The sequence below is a fragment of the Chionomys nivalis genome, chromosome 4 (genome assembly GCF_950005125.1).
Source record: "Chionomys nivalis chromosome 4, mChiNiv1.1, whole genome shotgun sequence".
In the NCBI taxonomy this organism is placed as follows: Eukaryota; Metazoa; Chordata; class Mammalia; order Rodentia; family Cricetidae; genus Chionomys; species Chionomys nivalis.
In genome coordinates, this window is record NC_080089.1 from 118,681,496 (window position 1) to 118,701,467 (window position 19,972).

General features: G+C 39.7%; 1 protein-coding gene across 2 annotated transcripts in view; it reads left to right on the top strand.

The window, feature by feature from the left end:
- Topaz1 (testis and ovary specific TOPAZ 1) overlaps positions 1-19,972 on the top strand; it is an 80,352-nt gene that overhangs the window by 36,932 nt on the left and 23,448 nt on the right. For both annotated transcript variants that reach the window (XM_057768839.1, XM_057768840.1), the window contains 6 exons: positions 299-414; positions 4,184-4,250; positions 5,279-5,453; positions 6,349-6,449; positions 16,613-16,778; positions 17,216-17,380. In XM_057768839.1, coding sequence (XP_057624822.1) covers positions 299-414; positions 4,184-4,250; positions 5,279-5,453; positions 6,349-6,449; positions 16,613-16,778; positions 17,216-17,380 — 790 coding nt within the window. The remainder of the gene's footprint in view (positions 1-298; positions 415-4,183; positions 4,251-5,278; positions 5,454-6,348; positions 6,450-16,612; positions 16,779-17,215; positions 17,381-19,972) is intronic.

Sequence of the window (19,972 nt, forward strand, 5' to 3'; positions counted from 1 at the left end):
GCGTCCGTACCAGACGGACAGTGGGACGGACGTTGCCAGAGAAGAGTCACACAGCACAGTAGTCTAGGGGAGTGGGAAGAAAAAATGTCATTCCCGTGTTTGTTTTCAATTCTTAAGGCACCTTTCTGTGGTTCTCAAACTCTTGAAGAACTTATGCTTCAAACTTTGCTAATAAGTTTTGACTCCCGTGCCCCATGTTTTGCTCTTTCTGTCTCTGTCTGAGTTATTTCTCGCACATGACTTCTCAGTTATTTCACGTTTTTTTTACGAGAACAGTTGCTGTTTTTTTCTTCTGCAGTTCATTGAAGGTGGGATGGCACCTGACTCAAAGCACTTGAACTATATTGTCAAGCTGTTATACCAAACACAGGCATCCCCACAAGAAATAGCTGCCGTTCTGGAAGCCAAATCCAGGTAAGATGGGAGACTTCTTAGGTTTGTCTGTGTCTTGGTGGGGACCCAGGGAGGTGAAAGCAGAGCACTTTTCAACACTGCTGTCACCTGTCATAGGCCCTTCCTGTCTCCATCCAGACGACCTTAGCCTGCCTCTACTTGGCTCCTCGGTTTAATCTTAGTGCTCAGGCTTTACTGCCTGCCTGATTGCACTTCATACACTTCACTGTGCATGCAGATTTCCTTCCTTTTCTCGCTGGCTCACTTCCTGTTAGCCTGGTGCTCTCCTTCCTTCCTCATTCACTATGCCTGCTCAGCTTAGGAGACCCCAACCGTTGATGTAGTCTCTGACTGAGTATCCTGCCATAGGACTGGGGTCCCAACTTGGGAGAGCACTTGCCTGGCATGTACAGGTCCTAGGTTCCATCTCTAGCAAACAGGAAGTACTGCAATGTACCTACATTGAAAGGGAAAGCAAATTTTGTTGGGGTTGGAGAGAGAGTAAAATACTTGACATATGCGTGTGAAGTCTTGTGTTCAGTCTCTAGCATCCACACAAAAGCTGGTCATAGATAACTTTAATCCTAGTGCTGGGGCAGTCTGGAGTCAGCTAGACAGCCAGCCTTACTTACTTCGTGAGGTCTAGGTTTACTGAGAGACGTTAGCTCGAAAAATAAGGTGGGTGGTGCTGAGCTCTTGCTTGTCCTCAGGAACTTGAACATGACTGGGGTGGTAAGAAAATGAAGAAAAGACAGACACAGACAGAAATATGTTAGATCGGTGGTCTGGGCTCTTTGCTAGGGAAAGCACAGCACACCAGAAGCTCAGCATGTTTACTATATAGCATTCTTGTATACAGGGGAACAAGAGGTCGGTTACTACATACAATTAACACGGAGGCACGGTTTACGGTGTACTGCTGGATCATGGAGGCAGGTTTAACTAATCTCAGTAGGAGATTAACATGGAGGCACAGTTTACGGTGTACTGCTGGATCAAGGAGGCAGGTTTAACTAATCTCAGTAAGAGATTAACACGGAGGCATGGTTTACGGTGTACTGCTGGATCAAGGAGGCAGGTTTAACTAATCTCAGTAAGAGCGGTTGCTATAAGAAGCAGTCTTCAGGTGTGAACTTTCAAGGGGAGAAAGCTATGGTGGACATTTTCTGCATATACTACCAACACCCACACATGGACCAGAAAGAAGGCTTTGCCATTTCTCTCTGAGCCTTGACCTGAGGAAAAGGCCTTGCCATTCCTCTATGGGTCTGAGGTTCTGGGCTTCCTCTGCTCCCTGTAGGACAGAGCCTGAGGAGTAACACCTGAGGTTACCCCACCCCCCGTACCCCACAGTTGTTTCTTTAAAAGAAAAAGGCATAGACACAAATTGTAAATATCAGAAATGAGGAGATAAGTACAGATCCTCCCACCACTGAAAAGATTGCTGTGAATATCCGTGGTGTATGAACTCAGCAATGAAGATGAAATTGATTGATTTCTAGATCTAAATAGTTGTATAAATTACAAGAAAAATGTAGTCCACAATTTTAAAACTTCTAAAAAAGGCATCCCAAGGGCCAGATAGCTTTTCTTGAGAAGTATACTCATTATACTCATTTTTAAAAGAGGAGGCTGAGGGAATTTACACATGATTCCAGAAAATAGAAAAGGAGAGAATAATATTTATTGGCCTGTATTTTTTCTTTTTGTGGTTTATATGTTTTTGTTTGCACCCAGGTGGCCTCACTATATAGCCAGCACTAGACTTGAATTCATAATCCTCCTGCCTCTGTCTCCCAAGTGGTGGATGTGCCACCATGCTCAGTTTGTCAAGATTTTTTGAGGCAGGTATTATCCATATACAAAAAACAAAGTGGGCCATCATGGTGAAACATACCTTTAATGACATCACTCGGGAAGCAGAGGCTGGTAGATCTCTATGAGTTTGAGGCCAGTCTGACTTATATAATGAGTTTCAGGACAGCCAAAGCTACATAGTGAGACCCTGTCTCAAAAAATAAAAATTAAAAACCAGAATGGCTACAAGAAATCAAGAGCTGCCAGGTGTGGTGTCCCAATACCTATACCCTGGTACTTGGGAATCAGAGACAGGAGGATCAGAAATTCAAACCAATATAGCGTCGTTTATATAGCAAGTTTGAGGTCAGCCTGGGTTACATGAAACCCTGTCTTCAAAAGACAGAGAAACAGACTTTTGATCTGAAGCAGTTCTTCCAAAGGACCCAAGTGGATTCCCAGCACCCACACAGCACCTCACAGCCATCTGTAACCAAGTTCTAGGGGATCTGATTCCCTCTCTGGTCTCCAGTGGTGTCAGACACTCACATGTACACTTACATGTAGGCAAAACATAAAAACACATAAAAATTTTAAACCAGTACCTTTCATGAGATTAAATGTAAAAACCCTCGACACATTGGGAGTAAAGGACAAGTCCTTTGACTTGGTAAGAGAGTTGTAACAAACCAGCAGGCGTACTCGAATAAGACTGGAAACAAGGCAGAACTCTGCCCACACTTCCGCCGAGATCATTTGCCCTCACCTCTAGCCAGGGCGATAAGAAGTGAAAATAGAAGTGTACAGATTGGAGGTAAAATAATAACCTGTACTTGTAAGTGACATGGATACAAGCCTGTGTGACAAAGAACCTCCCAAAAACAACTCCAGTGACCAAAGACCAGCCCACAGATCAGCCACGCTCCTGCATTAACAGCAGTGAGCGTAGGGACCAAAATCTAAAACTACAGAACATACTCAACTTGTATACTGAAAGCCATGGGATGTCGAAAGAAATTAAGTAAAAAAAAAATATTTTTATGAATGAGAGATTCCAAGACAGTTCTCCTTAAATCCATTTATTGGTTTAATTCAGTTCTAAGCTGTGATTTTTTAGATAGAAAAACTAATTCATTCTAGCTGGACATGGTGATGAATGTCTGTACTACCAGTAGGCTGATATTACTTAGATACTGTATCGCTTAGAGGGCTGAAGCCACTTCAGGAGCTGGGACCAGCAGGTTGGCCCAGCAGCTAAAGGCTTGCCGCTGGGTTCAATATCCAGAACGCACAACAGAAGGGAAAACTGACTGTTGGCAAATTGTCTTCTGACCACCATGTGTGTGCTGTGGCACGGGCATGCCCACATATAAAATACACCCACAGGCATAAGCGTACAAAATAAATCAGTCAATGGATTTTGTTGTTGTTGTTTGTGTTTGTGGAGTTTTCTTGGTTGTTTTGGGGGTTTTATGTTTTTTGTTTTTCCAAGACAGGGTTTCTCTCTATAGTCATGGCTGTCCTAGAATTTGCTTTCTAGGCCAGGCTGGCCTTGAAATCTGCCTACCTCTGCTTCCCAAGCACTGGGATTAAAGACACATTCCACCACTACCCAGCAAATGGCTGTTTTTTTTGTTGTTGTTGTTGTTTTGTTTTGTTTTTTAAGAATTCACCTGTCAATAATTTTTTTTTTTTTTTTTTTTTTTTTGGTTTTTCGAGACAGGGTTTCTCTGTAGCTTTGGAGCCTGTCCTGGAACTCCCTTTGTAGACCAGGCTGGCCTCGAACTCCCAGAGATCTGCCTGCCTCTGCCTCCCGAGTGCTGGGATTAAAGCTGTGCGCCACCACAGCCCGGCCACCTGTCAATAATTTTTAAGGTATCTTCTGTGCATTGGGTTTTCTCAAGTCTTATGTATGTTTAAGCTCTAGAACAGACAGAAGCATTGGTCACTTAGGGATGAAATAAGCATAACCAACTCTCTTCTGTCATTGAAGGTTACAAGTGAGGCAGCTGGCAAAGAACTGGAGGTGCGACTTAGACTCAGCCTTGAGTGAAGTGGAGGTATGACGTTTATCTTCAGAGACATTGCTGGGCTCTAAAGCCAGGAACAAAATGTTTGAATGATTAGGAAATGCTTTATCATGTTAGAGAAAATGCTATGAGAGAAGTCTAGTAGTTATATTTTTAAAGATTACTATTTTGAAAAGCAGACATCTGAATTTCTAGGGCTGTGGGCTGAAGATACAGCTGGGCAGGAGATCATTTGCCTGTGTGTACAGGGCCCTGAGTCCCTCCCCATACACACACAGTAAATAGGGTTGTGAACTAATTTAAATTAATTCTGATGGTAACTTCCATTGCAAAGCTGACTTGTATCAGTCTGGAGTGTAATCTGTCGTCTAGTGCTGGGCAGATGCGTAGCTGTAGGGCAGTGTGGGTGATGAGAGCTAGGCCCACACTGCTCTCCTGGCCTCCAGGGGCACCAGCATGCGTGTGTGCATACCCACACAGAGTTGTGTACATATACATATAATTAAAAATGAAATAGAGTAACAAAGGAGGCCTTAAAGTTGGCCCTCTCATTGTTGACATAGTCTTGGTCAGCATGATGTAACCTTGGAACAACCTCTGCAGTGCCACAGAAAGTTTTTCTTAGTTTTAACAGAACATAGGAGAGTGAGTTTACTGAAATTTCCTTTGTGGGCCCCAAATCTTAAATGGCCAAATAATGGTAAAAATGTGCTCCCTCTAGAAGCAGTAAAGGAAGCAATGGGTTGCTACAGAGATGCTGGTGCACCTTGGTGACTGTGGTTCTGATGCAGTTCTGTCCCGTTGAGTCCTGGAACATTTGAACCACTGAATAGTTACAGCATGTTCAGTGCTGCCTGCAGTTCAGACTCTGCTGCAGGGAGAGCATTGAACTTGAGTGTCAGTTTCCAGACTGAGTCACACAGATTTCTCTATGCCTCCAGGTGCCTATCTGAGAGCATGTGCTTGCAGAGATGATACAGTTTTTACTTTTTCCCCTCTTCCTCTTACCCTCCCTCCCTTCCTACCTCCCTTCCTACCATTTTTAATAATTTTAATAGACTTGTAAAGAAAAAGGTGACTGGACCAAATTGGGAAACCTGTACATTAGCATAAAAATGGGCTGTGAAGAATTTGCAGATTTCCAGCGATTCTGCACTTGTATTGCTGAAACGCTCACCAGAGATTATGAAGAAGAAAGGCCAGGTGTTCCTTTTTGTGAATTTGCTGAAACAGGTAAAATGTCACTTTTGTTTGGAGGACTGCATGATTCTTAACTGGAGGGTAATGCTTTCCTCAGGCAGAGGCTTAGTGTGCTGCGCGTCCCAGACAGGCTGAAATCTGTAGGTTTTCCCATCTACCTGTTAATGTACATCATAATCACAAGGGCAAGACCTGGTTTTTAGTATCAAATATTTCATAAAACATTAATGTATTTTCATTTAGGTTAATAAAATTATTGCATCCCATATTGTCTAGTGGTAAAAAAGTAAATAAATAAAATAAAATTATTGCAAGTGATATGGGAGCACCCAATTTTTGATACCACTGATGTTTCTAGTATCTACAAATCAAAAATACTGTATGGCATTTAAAAATACATTCTCTTGAGGTGACGCCTCACTATGCAGCCTGAACTGGCCTTACATCTGTGCGCTCTGCCCTGCCTCCCAAGTGCTAGGGTTACAGAAGTAAGCAACCACACGTGACTTGAGATGTTGTTGGTGCTGCTATCGTGTGGACTCTGTCAGGATGACAAAATAACTATCCTAGGCTGTACATGCAACCCATACAGTTTCAATTTTTAAAAAATTCTTTCAAAATAAATTCACTATTGGGCTGGATGTGTTGGCGCACACCTTTAATTTCAGCGCTCAGGAGGCAGACGTAAGAGGATCTCTGTTGACTTCAGTGCTAGCCTAGTCTACGTATTGAGTTTCAGGACAGTTAGGGCTCTGTAGACTCTGTCTCAAAAGATGAAACAATAATAACAAAATCTCTCTATTATCTTTAGGGCTAGATTTAGCTTGTGGGACAGTTTGCCAGCACTAAGTCTTTGAAGTGATTTCAGTAATTCTGAGTCATTTTAAGTGACTGTCTCATTTCTTTTGATGTCTGCTTTATGTTTCAGTTAGCAAAGATCCACAGTTCAGTGAGGTGGATAAGACTTTGCTGGGAAGGATCGGGATAAGTGCTGTTTACTTCTATCATAGACTGCTGCTGTGGTCCAAGGTATTTTGTTGGTTTTATTTGGTGCAGAGAATCTTAGTTTGAAGATTAGGAATAGAATCCTTCAAATCTGAAATTTTCTAAGAATCACTTCAACCACAAGAGAATGGAACCTAGACTACTTACTGAATTTCTAGTTTCCACATTTGTTTCCAAATGCTGAAAGGGGGTGTTGGAACACCAACTGCTTTTTTGAAGTATAATTATAGACAATACATCGGAGGCTATGCTAGAATATGTTTATTTAAAAGTTTTCAATTCATAATTTACTTTGATGACTCCATAGTTGTCTTCATAATCTTGAGGGAGCTCAAAGAATTCTTTTCTACTTATTTATTTATTCGTTCATTTATTTATTTATTGAGACATAGTCTACCTCTGTAGTCCTGACTGTCCTGGAATTTGGTATGTAGACCAGGCTAGTCTTGAACTCAGAGATTTTCCTGCCTCTGCCTTCTGAGGGCTGGGGAAAAGGCATGTGCCCACATGCTCAACCTTAAAACAATCTTTCTGGAGAGGAACCCAAGATGCTCATGATCATTAAAACTTACAAATCGCTCCCTTGGATACTCTGAGACGTCCTGTGCCACCCATGTCTAACTTTGTTAATTAAGTCCATTAAGCGGGTGGTCGGATGACTCAAGATCATGCTGTTCTGTGTGATTTCTCTTATTTATGTCTGTGTGCATGCGCGTGCATTGATGTGTACATATATGTACACTATGGCATGCATTTGCAATCAGAGGACAGCTTACAGAAACTGGTTCTCCTCCTTCCATCATGTAATCCCAGGGATTGAAATCAGGTCCTCGGGCTTGTGGGCAGAGCCTTTACCCACAGAGCGATCTCACCAGCCCTCAGAACTACACTGTATTTACACACTTTAGATTTGCCTGAAGTGATAAAATGAATTGTAGACTCACTGAAATACAAATGGAGACCATGAAAATCCAATGTTAAGGGAAAAACTGAGAATAGAATTAACAAAAAGCAACAATTAAGTATGAACATTGTCAACTGTTAAAGCTTAGCTTTTGTTACTCTGGTCATTTCAGAATTAAATGTCTGTGCAATAACATTTAAGTAAGGTTCGCTTGTATGTATATGACATTCATGGACTAAAATGAAATTTTGGAACTAGACTGGTTGAACAGAAAGTCTGTAGATTTCCAGATTAATGCTCACTGTGTGGCAGGATGGGTCCCTCTCTGCTGCAGAGTCTGCTGGGAGGTTTGGACATGAATGAGTGCCTGCACACTGGAACAAAAGTCTCTCTTTGACAAGTGCAAATTTAGCTAAAACTTTAGACTATTCTGATTTATTTGGTTATTATATCTTAGGTCCTTAAGACTTTGTCTCTCTTTGACAATGTGTAGATTTAGCTAAAACTTTAGACTAATCTGATTTATTTGGTTATTATATCTTAGGTCCTTAAGACCTTGGTGAATTTTTCTATGTTTTTTATTGATTTTTATTGAGCTCTACATTTTTCTCTGCTTCACTCCCTGCCTCTCCCCTCCTATATTCAACCCTCTCCCAAGGTCCATGCTCCCAATTTGCTCAGGAGATCTTGTCTTTTTTTACTTTCTACTTCCCATGTAGATTAGATCCATGTACGTCTCTCTTAGTGTCCTAATTGTTGTCTAGGTTCTCTGGGATTGTGGTTTGTGGGCTGGTTTTCTTTGCTTTATGTTTGAAAACCACCTATGAGTGAGTACATGTGATAATTGTCTTTCTGTGTCTGGGTTACCTCACTCAAAATAATGTTTTCTAGCTCCATCAATTTGCCTGCAAAATTCAAGATGTCGTTATATTTTTTCGACTATGTAGTAATCCATTGTGTAAATGTACCACATTTTCCTTATCCATTCTTTGGTCAAGAGTCATTTAGGTTGTTTCCAGGTTCCGTCTATAACAAACAATGCTGCTATGAACATGGTTGAGCACATGTCCTCGTGACATGATTGAGCATCCTTTGGATATATACCCAAAAGTAGTATTACTGGGTCTTGAGGAAGGTTGTTTCCTAATTTTCTGAGAAAACGCCACACGGACATCCAAAGGGGCTGTACCAGCTTGCATTCCCACCAGCAATGCAGGAGTGTTCCCTTTTCCCCACAACCTCTCCAGCATAAATTGTCATCGGTGTTTTTGATCTTGGCCATTCTTACAGGTGTAAGATGGAATCTCAGAGTTGTTTTGATTTGCATTTCTCTGATGACTAAGGATGTTGAACATTTCCTTAAGTGTCTTTCAGCCATTTTAGATTCCTCTGTTGAGAGTTCTCTATTTAGGTCTGTACTCCATTTTTTTAATTGGATTATTTGTTCTTGTGATGACCAATTTCTTGAGTTCTTTGTATATTTTGGAAATCAACCCTCTGTCTGATGTAGGGTTATTGAAGATCTTTTCCCATTCTGTAGGCTGTCGTTCTGTCTTGTTGACCGTGTCATTTGCTTTACAGAAGCTTTTCAGTTTCAGGAGGTCCCATTTATTAATTGTTTCCCTCAGTGTCTGTGCTGCTGGGGTTATATTTACGAAGTGGTCTCCTGTGCCAATGTGTTCAAGTCTACTTCCAACTTTCTCTTCTATATGGTTCAGTGTGTCTGGCTTTATGTTGAAGTCTTTGATCCATTTGGACTTGAATTTTGTGCATGGTGATAGATATGGGTCTATTTTCATTCTTCTACATGTTGATATCCAGTTATGCCAACACCACTTGTTAAATATGCTTTTTTTATCCATTTTATAATTTTTGCTTCTTTGTCAAACATCAGGTGTTTGAAGATGTGTAGATAGATATCTGGGTCTTATATTCGGTTCCATTGGTCTTCCTGTCTGTTCTTATGCCAATACCAAGCTGTTTTCAGTACTGTAGCTCTGCAGTAGAGTTTGAAGTCAGGGATTTTGATGCCTCCAGAAGTTATTTTATTGTACAGGATTGTGATGTAGGTGGGTCTTCTTTCTATGTGTTGCTTTCATTGGTTAATTAATAAAGAAACTGCTTGGACTGATAGGTCAGAACATACAGTCTAGGCAGACTAGACAGAAAAGAATGCTGGGAAGAAGGGAAGTGAGTCAGTTGCCATGATTCTCCGACCCTAGATGGACACAGGTTAGGACCTTTCCCGGTAAGCCACCACCTCGTGGTGCTACACAGATTACTAAATATGGGTTAAAGCAAGATGTAAGAATTAGCCTATAAGAGACTGGAACTATTATGTTCAGCAAGTCACACAATGAGGACTACTGAGAACTCAAGAACAATGGCAATGGGTTTTTGATCCTACTGCATGTACTGGCTTTGTGGGAGCCTAGGCAGTTTGGATGCTCACCTTACTAGACCTGGATGGAGCTGGGTGGTCCTTGGACTTCCCACAGGGCAGGGAACCCGGATTACTCTTAGGGATATGAGGGAGGGGGACTTGATGGGGGAGGGGGAGGGAAATGGGAGGTGGTAGCGGGGAGAAGGCAGAAATCTTTAATAAATAAATAAAAAAAAGAGAGAGACTGGAACTAATGAGCCAGGCAATATTTAAATGAATACAGTTTCCGTGTAATTATTTTGGGTAAAGCTAGCCAGGCAACCAGGAACCAGGCGGGATGAAAAGCAGGCCTGCTCGCCTGATCACTACAGGATTGTTTTGGCTATCCTGGGTTTTTTGCTTTTCCATATGAAGTTGGGTACCGTTCTTTTGAGGTCTGTGAGAATTTTGATGGGCATTACATTAAATCTGTAGATTGTTGTTAAGATTGCCATTTTTACTATGTTAATTCTACCTTCCCAAGACCATGGGAGATCTTTCCACTTTCTGGTGTCTTCTTCAATTACTTTCTTCAAAGATTTAAAGTTCTTGTCATACAAGTCTTCCACTTGTTTGGTCAGAGTTACTCCGAGATATTTTATGCTATTTGTGGCTATTATGAAGGGTGGTGTTTCTCTGATTTCTTTCTCGGCCCATTTATCATCTGTGTACAGGAGGGCTACTGATTTTTTTTTTTTAGTTAATCTTGTATCCTGCTACATTACTGAAAGTGTTTGTGTTGTAAAAGTTCCTTGGTAGAAATTTTAGGGTTGCTTATGTAAAGCATCATATCATCAGCAAATAGTGAGAGTTTGTCTTCTCCTTTTCTGATTTGTATTCCCTTGATCTCCTTTTGGTGTCTTATTGCTCTAGCTAGGACCTCAAGAATATATTGGATATGGAAAGAGTGGACAACCTTGTCTTGTTCCTGTATTCAGTGGATCACTGGGAGTCTCTCTCTATTTAGTTTGATGTTGGCTGTTGGCTTGCTGTATATTGCCTTTATTATGTTTAGGTATGTTCCTTGTATTCCTGTTTTCTCCAAGACCTTTATCATGAAGGGATGTTGTATTTTGTGAAAAACTTTTTCAGCATGTAATGAGATGATCATGTGGTTTTTAATTTTCAGTTTGTTTATATGGTGGATTACGTTGACAGATTTTCGTATGTTGAACCTGCATCCCTGGGATGAAACTGACTTGACCACGGTGGATTATGGTTCTGATGTGTTCTTGGATTCGATTTGCCAGTATTTTATTTAGTATTTTTGCATCAAGGTTCATGCGTGAGATTGGTCTGTAATTCTCTTTCTAAGTAATGTTTTTCTGTGCTTTTAATATCAGGGTAATTGTAGCCTCATAAGAAGAGTTTGGCATTGTTCCTTCTGTTTCTATTATGTAGAATAATTTGAGGAGTATTGGTATTAGCTCTTCTTTGAAAGTCTTGTAGAATTCTGAGATGAAACCATCTGGTCTTGGCCTTTTTTTGTTTGGGAAACTTTTGATGACTGTTTCTATTTCTTCAGCAGTTATAGGTCTTTTAATTTGCTTATCAGTGGTGCCCAACGTGGGCCTTGATTTAATTTTGGTAAGTGATATTTATCCAGATAGTTGTCCATTTCCCTTAAGTTTCCAGTTTTGACAGATTCAACACAATGCCCATCAAAATCCCAGCAAAATTCTTCACAGACCTCGAGAGAACAGTACTCAACTTCTTAAGGAAAACAAAAACCCAGGATAGCCAAAACAATCCTGTACAACAAAGAATTTCTGGAAGCATCACAATCCCTGACTTCAGAATCTACTACAGAGCTACAGTACTGAAACAGCCTGGTATTGGCATAAGAACAGATAGGAAGACCAATGGAACCGAATAGAAGACCCAGATATCTATCTACACATCTTCAAACACCTGATGTTTGACAAAGAAGCAAAAATTATAAAATGGAAAAAAGAAAGCATATTTAACAAGTGGTGTTGGCATAACTGGATATCAACATGTAGAAGAATGAAAATAGACCCATATCTATCACCATGCACAAAATTCAAGTCCAAATGGATCAAAGACTTCAACATAAAGCCAGACACACTGAACCATATAGAAGAGAAAGTTGGAAGTAGACTTGAACACATTGGCACAGGAGACCACTTCGTAAATATAACCCCAGCAGCACAGACACTGAGGGAAACAATTAATAAATGGGACCTCCTGAAACTGAAAAGCTTCTGTAAAGCAAATGACACGGTCAACAAGACAGAACGACAGCCTACAGAATGGGAAAAGATCTTCAATAACCCTACATCAGACAGAGGGTTGATTTCCAAAATATACAAAGAACTCAAGAAATTGGTCATCACAAGAACAAATAATCCAATTAAAAAAATGGAGTACAGACCTAAACAGAGAACTCTCAACAGAGGAATCTAAAATGGCTGAAAGACACTTAAGGAAATGTTCAACATCCTTAGTCATCAGAGAAATGCAAATCAAAACAACTCTGAGATTCCATCTTACACCTGTAAGAATGGCCAAGATCAAAAACACCGATGACAATTTATGCTGGAGAGGTTGTGGGGAAAAGGGAACACTCCTGCATTGCTGGTGGGAATGCAAGCTGGTACAGCCCCTTTGGATGTCCGTGTGGCGTTTTCTCAGAAAATTAGGAAACAACCTTCCTCAAGACCCAGTAATACTACTTTTGGGCATATATCCAAAGGATGCTCAATCATGTCACGAGGACATGTGCTCAACCATGTTCATAGCAGCATTGTTTGTTATAGACGGAACCTGGAAACAACCTAAATGACTCTTGACCAAAGAATGGATAAGGAAAATGTGGTACATTTACACAATGGATTACTACATAGTCGAAAAAATATAACGACATCTTGAATTTTGCAGGCAAATTGATGGAGCTAGAAAACATTATTTTGAGTGAGGTAACCCAGACACAGAAAGACAATTATCACATGTACTCACTCATAGGTGGTTTTCAAACATAAAGCAAAGAAAACCAGCCCACAAACCACAATCCCAGAGAACCTAGACAACAATTAGGACACTAAGAGAGACGTACATGGATCTAATCTACATGGGAAGTAGAAAGTAAAAAAAGACAAGATCTCCTGAGCAAATTGGGAGCATGGACCTTGGGAGAGGGTTGAATATAGGAGGGGAGAGGCAGGGAGCGGAACAGAGAAAAATGTAGAGCTCAATAAAAATCAATTTAATAAAAAAGGTTTTGAACATAAATGTTTTCCAATTTTGTGGAGTACAAGTTTTCAAAATATAACCTGATGATTCTCTGAATTTCCTTCATGTCTGTTGTTATGGCCCCCTTTTCATTTCTGATTTTTTAATTATGATATTCTCTCTCTGCATTTTGGTTAGTTTGAATAAAGCTTTGTCTATTTTGTTGATTTTCTGGAAGAGCCAACTCTTTGTCTCATTGATTCTTTGTATTGTTTTGTTTCTATTTTGTTGATTTCAGCTCTCAAATTCATTATTTCCTGCCTTCTAGTTCTCTTGGGTGAGTTTGCTTCTTTTTGTTCTAAAGTTTTCAAATGTTCTGTTAATTCTCTAGTGTGGATTTTTCCAGCTTCTTTATGTAGGTGTTTAGTGCTATGAACTTTCCTCTTAATACTGCTTTCACTGTGTCCCATAAATATGGGTATATTGTGTGGTCATTTTCATTGAATTTTAGGAAGTCTTTAATTTCTCCCTTTATTTCTTCTTTGATCCATTGATGATTCAGGTGAGCATTGTTTAATTTCCATGTGTTTGTCGGCTTTGTGTAATTAGTATTGCTGTTGAATTCTAGTTTTACGCCATGGTGATCTGATAAGGTACATAGAATTAATCCAGGTTTTTTTATTTGTTGAGGTTTGTTTTGTTACCGAGCATGTGGTCAATTATTGAGAAGATTCTATGAGGTGCTGAGAAGAAGGTATATTCTCTTCTGTTTGGATGGAATATTCTATAGATGTCTGTTAGGTCCATTTGAGTCATAATATCTGTTCCCTTATTTCTTTATTCATTTTTTGTCTGACTGACCTGTTCAGTGCTGAGAGTGGAGTGTTTAAGTCTCCCACTATTAGTGTGTGGGGTTTAATGTATGATTTAATCTTTAGAAGTGTTTCTTTTACATATGAGGGTGCCCTTGTATTTGGGGCATAGATGTTCAGTATTGAGATTTCCTCTTGATGGATTTTTCCTGCAACTAATATAAAATGTCCTCCTTTGTCTCTTTTGATTGATTTCAGTTTGAAATCTATTTTGTTAGATATTAGGATAGCTACACCAGCTTGTTTCTTAGGTCCATTTGATTGGTATATTTTTCCCAACCCTTTACTCTGAGACTATGTCTGTCTTTGAGGTTGAGATATGTTTCTTGTATGCAGAAGAAGGATGGGTTCTGTTTTTGTATCCAAACTGTTAGCCTGTGTCTTTTTATAGGTGAGTTGAGGCCATTCATATTAAGGGATATTAATGACCAATGATTGCTATCTCCTGTTAATTTAGTTTTCTTTGTTGGTGATGATAATTTGTGTGTTTTCCCCTTCTTTGGGATTTGCTGCTATGAGACCATCAATTGTCTGTGTTTTTGTTGATGTAGCCAACTTCCTTGGGTTGGAGTTGTCCTTCTAGTACTTTTTGTAGGACTGCATTTGTGGCTAGGTATTGGTTCAATCTGGTTTTGTCATGGAATATCTTGTTTTGTCCTTCTATGGTGATTGAAAGCTTCGCTGGGTATAGTAGTCTGGGCTTGCATCTCTTAGTGTCTTCATAGCGCTTGACAAGGACCTTCTGTCTTTCATTGTCTCCAATGAAAAGTCAGGTGCAACTCTTTCTGCCTTTATATGTTACTTGGCCTTTTTCCTCTGTAGATCCTAATATTCCTTCTTTACTCTGTATATTTAGTGTTTTGATTATTATGTGTCAAGGGGACTTTTTTTTTATCCAGTCTGTTTGTTGTTCTGTAAGCTTCTTGTGTCTTGATAGGCATATCTTTCCTTAGATTGGGAAAGTTTTCTTCTATGGTTTTGTTAATTAAATTTTCTGTTCCTTTGAGTTGAACTTCTTCTCCTTCTATACCTATTATACTAAGATTTTACCTTTTTATGGTGTCCCATATTTCCTGCATATTTTGGGTTAAGCTTTTGTTAGACTTAATGTTTTCTTTAACTGATGAATCTATTTCCTCTATTGTATCTTCAGTGCTTGAGATTCTCTCTTCCATCTCTTGTATTCTGCTGTTCATGGTTGTGTTTGTGGTTCCTGATCATTTTCTCGTGATTTTTGTTTCTATAATTCCCTGCTTGTGTTGGCTTTATTATTGCACTAGGGTTCTAAATTTCTACTACCCTACCCAGCTTTTACATAGATGCTGGGAATCAAAGCTCAAGGCCTGTGCTGCATGGCAAGCATTTACCAATTAAGCCATCTTTCCAGCCTTTCCTTTTATATAGAGAGCTGGGGACAAACTGAGGCTTCACACATGGAAAGCAAGCACTTTGCCATTGAGTTATACCTCTCACACCTTATCTTGTGCAATTTTAAAAATGTATGTAAGTATTTTGCTTGAGTATATGTATGTGTACCATGTGCATACCTGGTGCTATGGAGTCTAAAAGAGGTGATTATGAGTCACCATGTAGGTGCTGGGAACTGAACAGGTCTTCTGTAAGAGCAGGCAGTGCTCTCAACCTCTAAGCCATCTCTCCAGCTGTTTGTTTTTATTTGTTTGTTTTTACATTTTTAAAGAGCTATGAATGAAAACAATAGCCAAAAGAATTTCAGCCACCAAATGCAGCCTTCAAAGACTAAAGTATTTACTGTTAGGGCACTGAAGAGATAGTTCAGTGGTTGAGAACAGTGGCTCTTGCAGAAGACCCAAGTTCAGTGCCTAGCATCCAAATCGGGTAAGTCACAACTTCCTGTGACTCCAGCTGCAGGGGTCCTGACACCCTCTCCTGACTTCCTCAGACATCTGCATCCCTGTACACAAAGATAACTTAAAATGAAGTGAGCCTTTTTTTAAGGGTATTTATTGGCTGGTAATGGTGGTGCACACCTTTAATCCCAGCAGGCAGGCGGATCTCTGTGAGTTCAGGGCCAGCCTGGTCTACAAAGTGAGTTTCAGGACAGCTAGAACTTTACACAAAGAAACCCTGTCTTGGTGGGTCGGGGAGGAGTATTTCTTGTTGAGCTGCTGAAAAGGAAAGTAGACTGGCTCCTTGTTTAAGATAATAATGCACACCCAAATTCTTATGTCTAAGTCAGAGACAGTCTTCATGTAGAATCTGTCATATAATTCATTTACTGAAATAAAAAAATAACTTTCCAGCTAACAATTTTGGCTTCTCGTCACTAGCATTCCATCTAAATTTGGTGACAAATTATCTTCATTTTTACCTACTCTCTTAGATTTCAGATTGGTAAACTGTAAAAGAAGTAAAATGTAATAAATTTTCATAGTAACAAATGGAACCCTTGGCCAAACAATGAAATTTTTGTTTTGTTTTTGTTGAAATGGCATCTTGCTATAAAACCCAAACTAGCCTTAAAATATTTCTTGCCTCAACTTTCTAAGTGCTGGGCTTACATGCATGAGTCACATGCCCAGGTCCACAATCCTAAGGAAGATACTTAGTGCATATAATCAGTAGAAGGAGAAGGTGCGTGCTTGTTCAGGGAGGAGATGCTTCTTTCTGCCTTTGTGACCAAACAGGAAAAGTTTAGGCAAATGTTCATTGCAATTTGACAGCTGTCAGTCTAGCATAATACTTGAATTGGTAATTGTCTTCTGTGTATCTGATACTGTAAGTCAGTGATACTGAGTGTTGTTAATTTTCATTCCAGGGAAGGAAGGTCTTAGATACACTGTATGAGCTAAAAATACATTTTACAAGTTTAAAAGGACTCACAGGACCTGAGAAAGTAGCACCACGATGCCAAATTGTGAATGTTGCGGTAGAAATTTTTATCAAAAGTGGGAGCCTAGATGGTGCCATTTGGGTACTAAGGGGTAAGTTCTGATATACGAATGCATAATGAGCAGTTACTCTCTTTGTAAACATTTTCTGTGTAATTACCTTAAGTTGATACCAAACTAGAGGTGATAGCTTGGTCTGAACTTCAGTGAATATGTGGAGAGGAAGAGTCACTATGGTATAAAGTGATAGAAGACAGTGGCTTTAACTCAGCCTTGGTTGACAAAAGTTTGTTCTTGGTGTAACCTAGTTGTCTTAGAAGCCCCGAGTCCTGAAATTATTACAGTTCCATTCTATAAATTAAAAAATATAATCAGATATGTTAATCGTTTGAACTAGAACATACCAAATTAAACCCAGCTAGTGCAGCTTCAGAAGGCAGGTCCAGCCACTGTGGGAAATCATGACCGTGGCTTCACAGTCCCTGTGGTGAAGGGTTGTTTTCACGATGTGTCTGTGTTTCCTTTGGGAGAGTCGGAATGGATAATCAGCACACCAGTGTGGCCTTGTGACAGAATGGATGTACTTAATCGCCACAATTTGCTCTGCACCATTGCACATGAGATCCTGGGCAAGAACCTTTACAGACAGACCTTTGAGGTTTTGCGAAATCTACCAGGCTTTCAGAATTCTCAAGGTATGTTTTTTAAAGTCTACTTTTATTATCTCAAAAAAAGATTTATTTATGTTTATTCTATGTGTGAGTGCTTACATATATATGTGTGTATCACATACATGTCTGGTGCCTCCAAAGGCTGGAAGAGTGGATCTGCCAGAAATTAGGTCACAGTCAGTTTGTGAGCAGCATGATGTGGTGCTGGAAACTGAACCCAGGTCCTCTTAACTGCTGAGCCATCTCTCCAGCACAACCTTCATTGTTTGCCTGTCTGGTGCTTAGCAGCTAGTAAGGATCTGTTGACTTACAAAAGAATTCCACAATAGCCTAGAATGGAGTATAACAAAGGTTTATTTATTTGGGGATACACTCACAGAAAGAGTAACAATCTGCAGTCCTCTGTGTGCACTGGAAACTGGAACAGAATCCAGCAGCCAAGAGGGCTGCACACACTTTGTCTGCATCTAAAGTACATAAGACCATGCCCAAAATGGGCTGGTATCTTAAAGGCTATTGGCTAAAGGAGTTCCCACAGCACCTCCCCCTTTTGTCTAAATAAGAGAGTTCTAAGCCTAATACAAAACTATATGTGAGAAGAACAAATATCAAGTATTATCTAGGGAAAAGAAGAGGCAAAAACATGTATAAAATTTAGAATTACAACCAGCATAAACAGCATCAAACAAGAAACATATGTTAAATGTTTCAATAGTCATACTATCCTAAGAAGTCTAAGTCTTATATTAAAAATGGCTTGGCTGAGTCATGAGAGGAAAGTAACTGTGACTATCTAGTCTTCAACCCCATCAAAGACCTGAGAAGGGAAATAATACTTGAGTGAATGGCAACTTCCAAAAGGTGAAGAAATGACAGAGACAGCTGACTAGCTGGGCAATCACCCAAAGTCTTATTGGCAACATTGAGGCAATCAACTTTGGCTAAGGTCTAGAGTATCTGACAGACCATTTTCAGAGGCAGGAAAATTTGCAAAACCATCTTACCTTATCTTGGCAAGGTTTGGCAGTCTTTTGTCTTGTATCCTGCTTGTCCAGTCTGGACACCAGGCATTTTGTCAGTGGTCGAGGCAGGGGCAGTTATTTGCCCAAAGACCAGTTTTGCCAAGAAGAAAACAAGGTCCAAGTGACAAGCAACAAGTCTTTGATGCTCAGCATTCTCTTGGAAATAGATGGGTACTGGCAGGAGAAATTGTGTCTCACTTCAACAGAGTTATTTAAATGAGTTATTTAAATGCCTTATTCTACAGTTCTTTGAAGTGTTTGAAGATTACCTATCTATGTGGAATACAATCTCTATACAACTAAAAAACCTGATTAGTCTAACTATTAGTATGACAAACATGGATGACTATTGACCTATAATTCTTAATACCTATATAGCTTAAAGGCCAAGGCTTCATATTAAAAAATTAAACAATCTTTAAACAATGTGCAACAAATGAGGACAGTGACCTCAAAATGTAAATAATGTGTAAGTATCTTGATCAGAGGTAGAAATTTATAATGCATTATGATAAATATATCCTGAAATTGTATCAATATACAAATATCTTAAGCAGAGGTAGAAGCAGGCATGCATACAATATGACAAAATAACTTTGCATAGGTGCATAAATATTGTAAACAGAAATGGGAACATAGTCAATATAACAAATATAATTTGAATTTGTATCAATACATAAGAATATATGCCAGTATAAATTATCTATAAATAATAGCTCATAAGTAATCTTACTATTACTATTATTAGTGTAAGTAAGCTCACACTAATGTACCTATTATCCCATCACATCCATCCCCGCCCCACTTTTTTTTCAAGAGAGATCCCTGAGCCTACTTTGTTTCCACCCCCAACACTATATCACTTGTAACCCATCCCTGATAATGTCCCTAGCCCTGAGGACAAACTTTGTTGGGAGAGGGGATGTCTTTTTCTAGAATTTCAGCTGTCATGGGGTGATGTTATTTCTATGGGATCCTGTAAAAACTAACATGATGAAATGATGGTTAACTTTCAAGATCACCATCTGGTATAATTACAGATAGTCTCCGAGTAGTCAGTAGGGTTTTTCTGAGGTTCCTATTTGAAGTTATGGCCAGAACGTTGTAAGAAGGTGCACCATCTCAGCTAGCCAAGTTGGAATCATCTTGAGCAGCTTGTAACCCAAAACCAATCTTAAAACGGTGCTGTCAGCATCATGACGTTATATCAACCAGGTGGAATCGTTGTTGTGGGGCCCCATCTTCTTCCTGGAAACTTCAAAGATTACTGCAGGAAAATGTGTTGTTCCTTGTGGAAAACTTAAACATTACTCAATGAAAGGTACCATAGAGACAAAAAGATCTTACCCTGCAAAGGATATTGGTACCATAAGTCAGATTTCTCTTTGCTTGGTGATTCTTTCTGGATAGTTATCTTTTCTTCTTTAGGCATCTAGATGTCCAAGGTCTCTTGACTTTTTGGATATGGGTATTTTCCTGCAAAGACAAGAAAAGAACACTGCCCCAACCTACGTGAGGTTTCCTCAGAACCTGTACAGTTGTCATCTCTGTGGATGAGCCGACATTTCTCTTTATCCAGAGGTTTCTCCTTTTC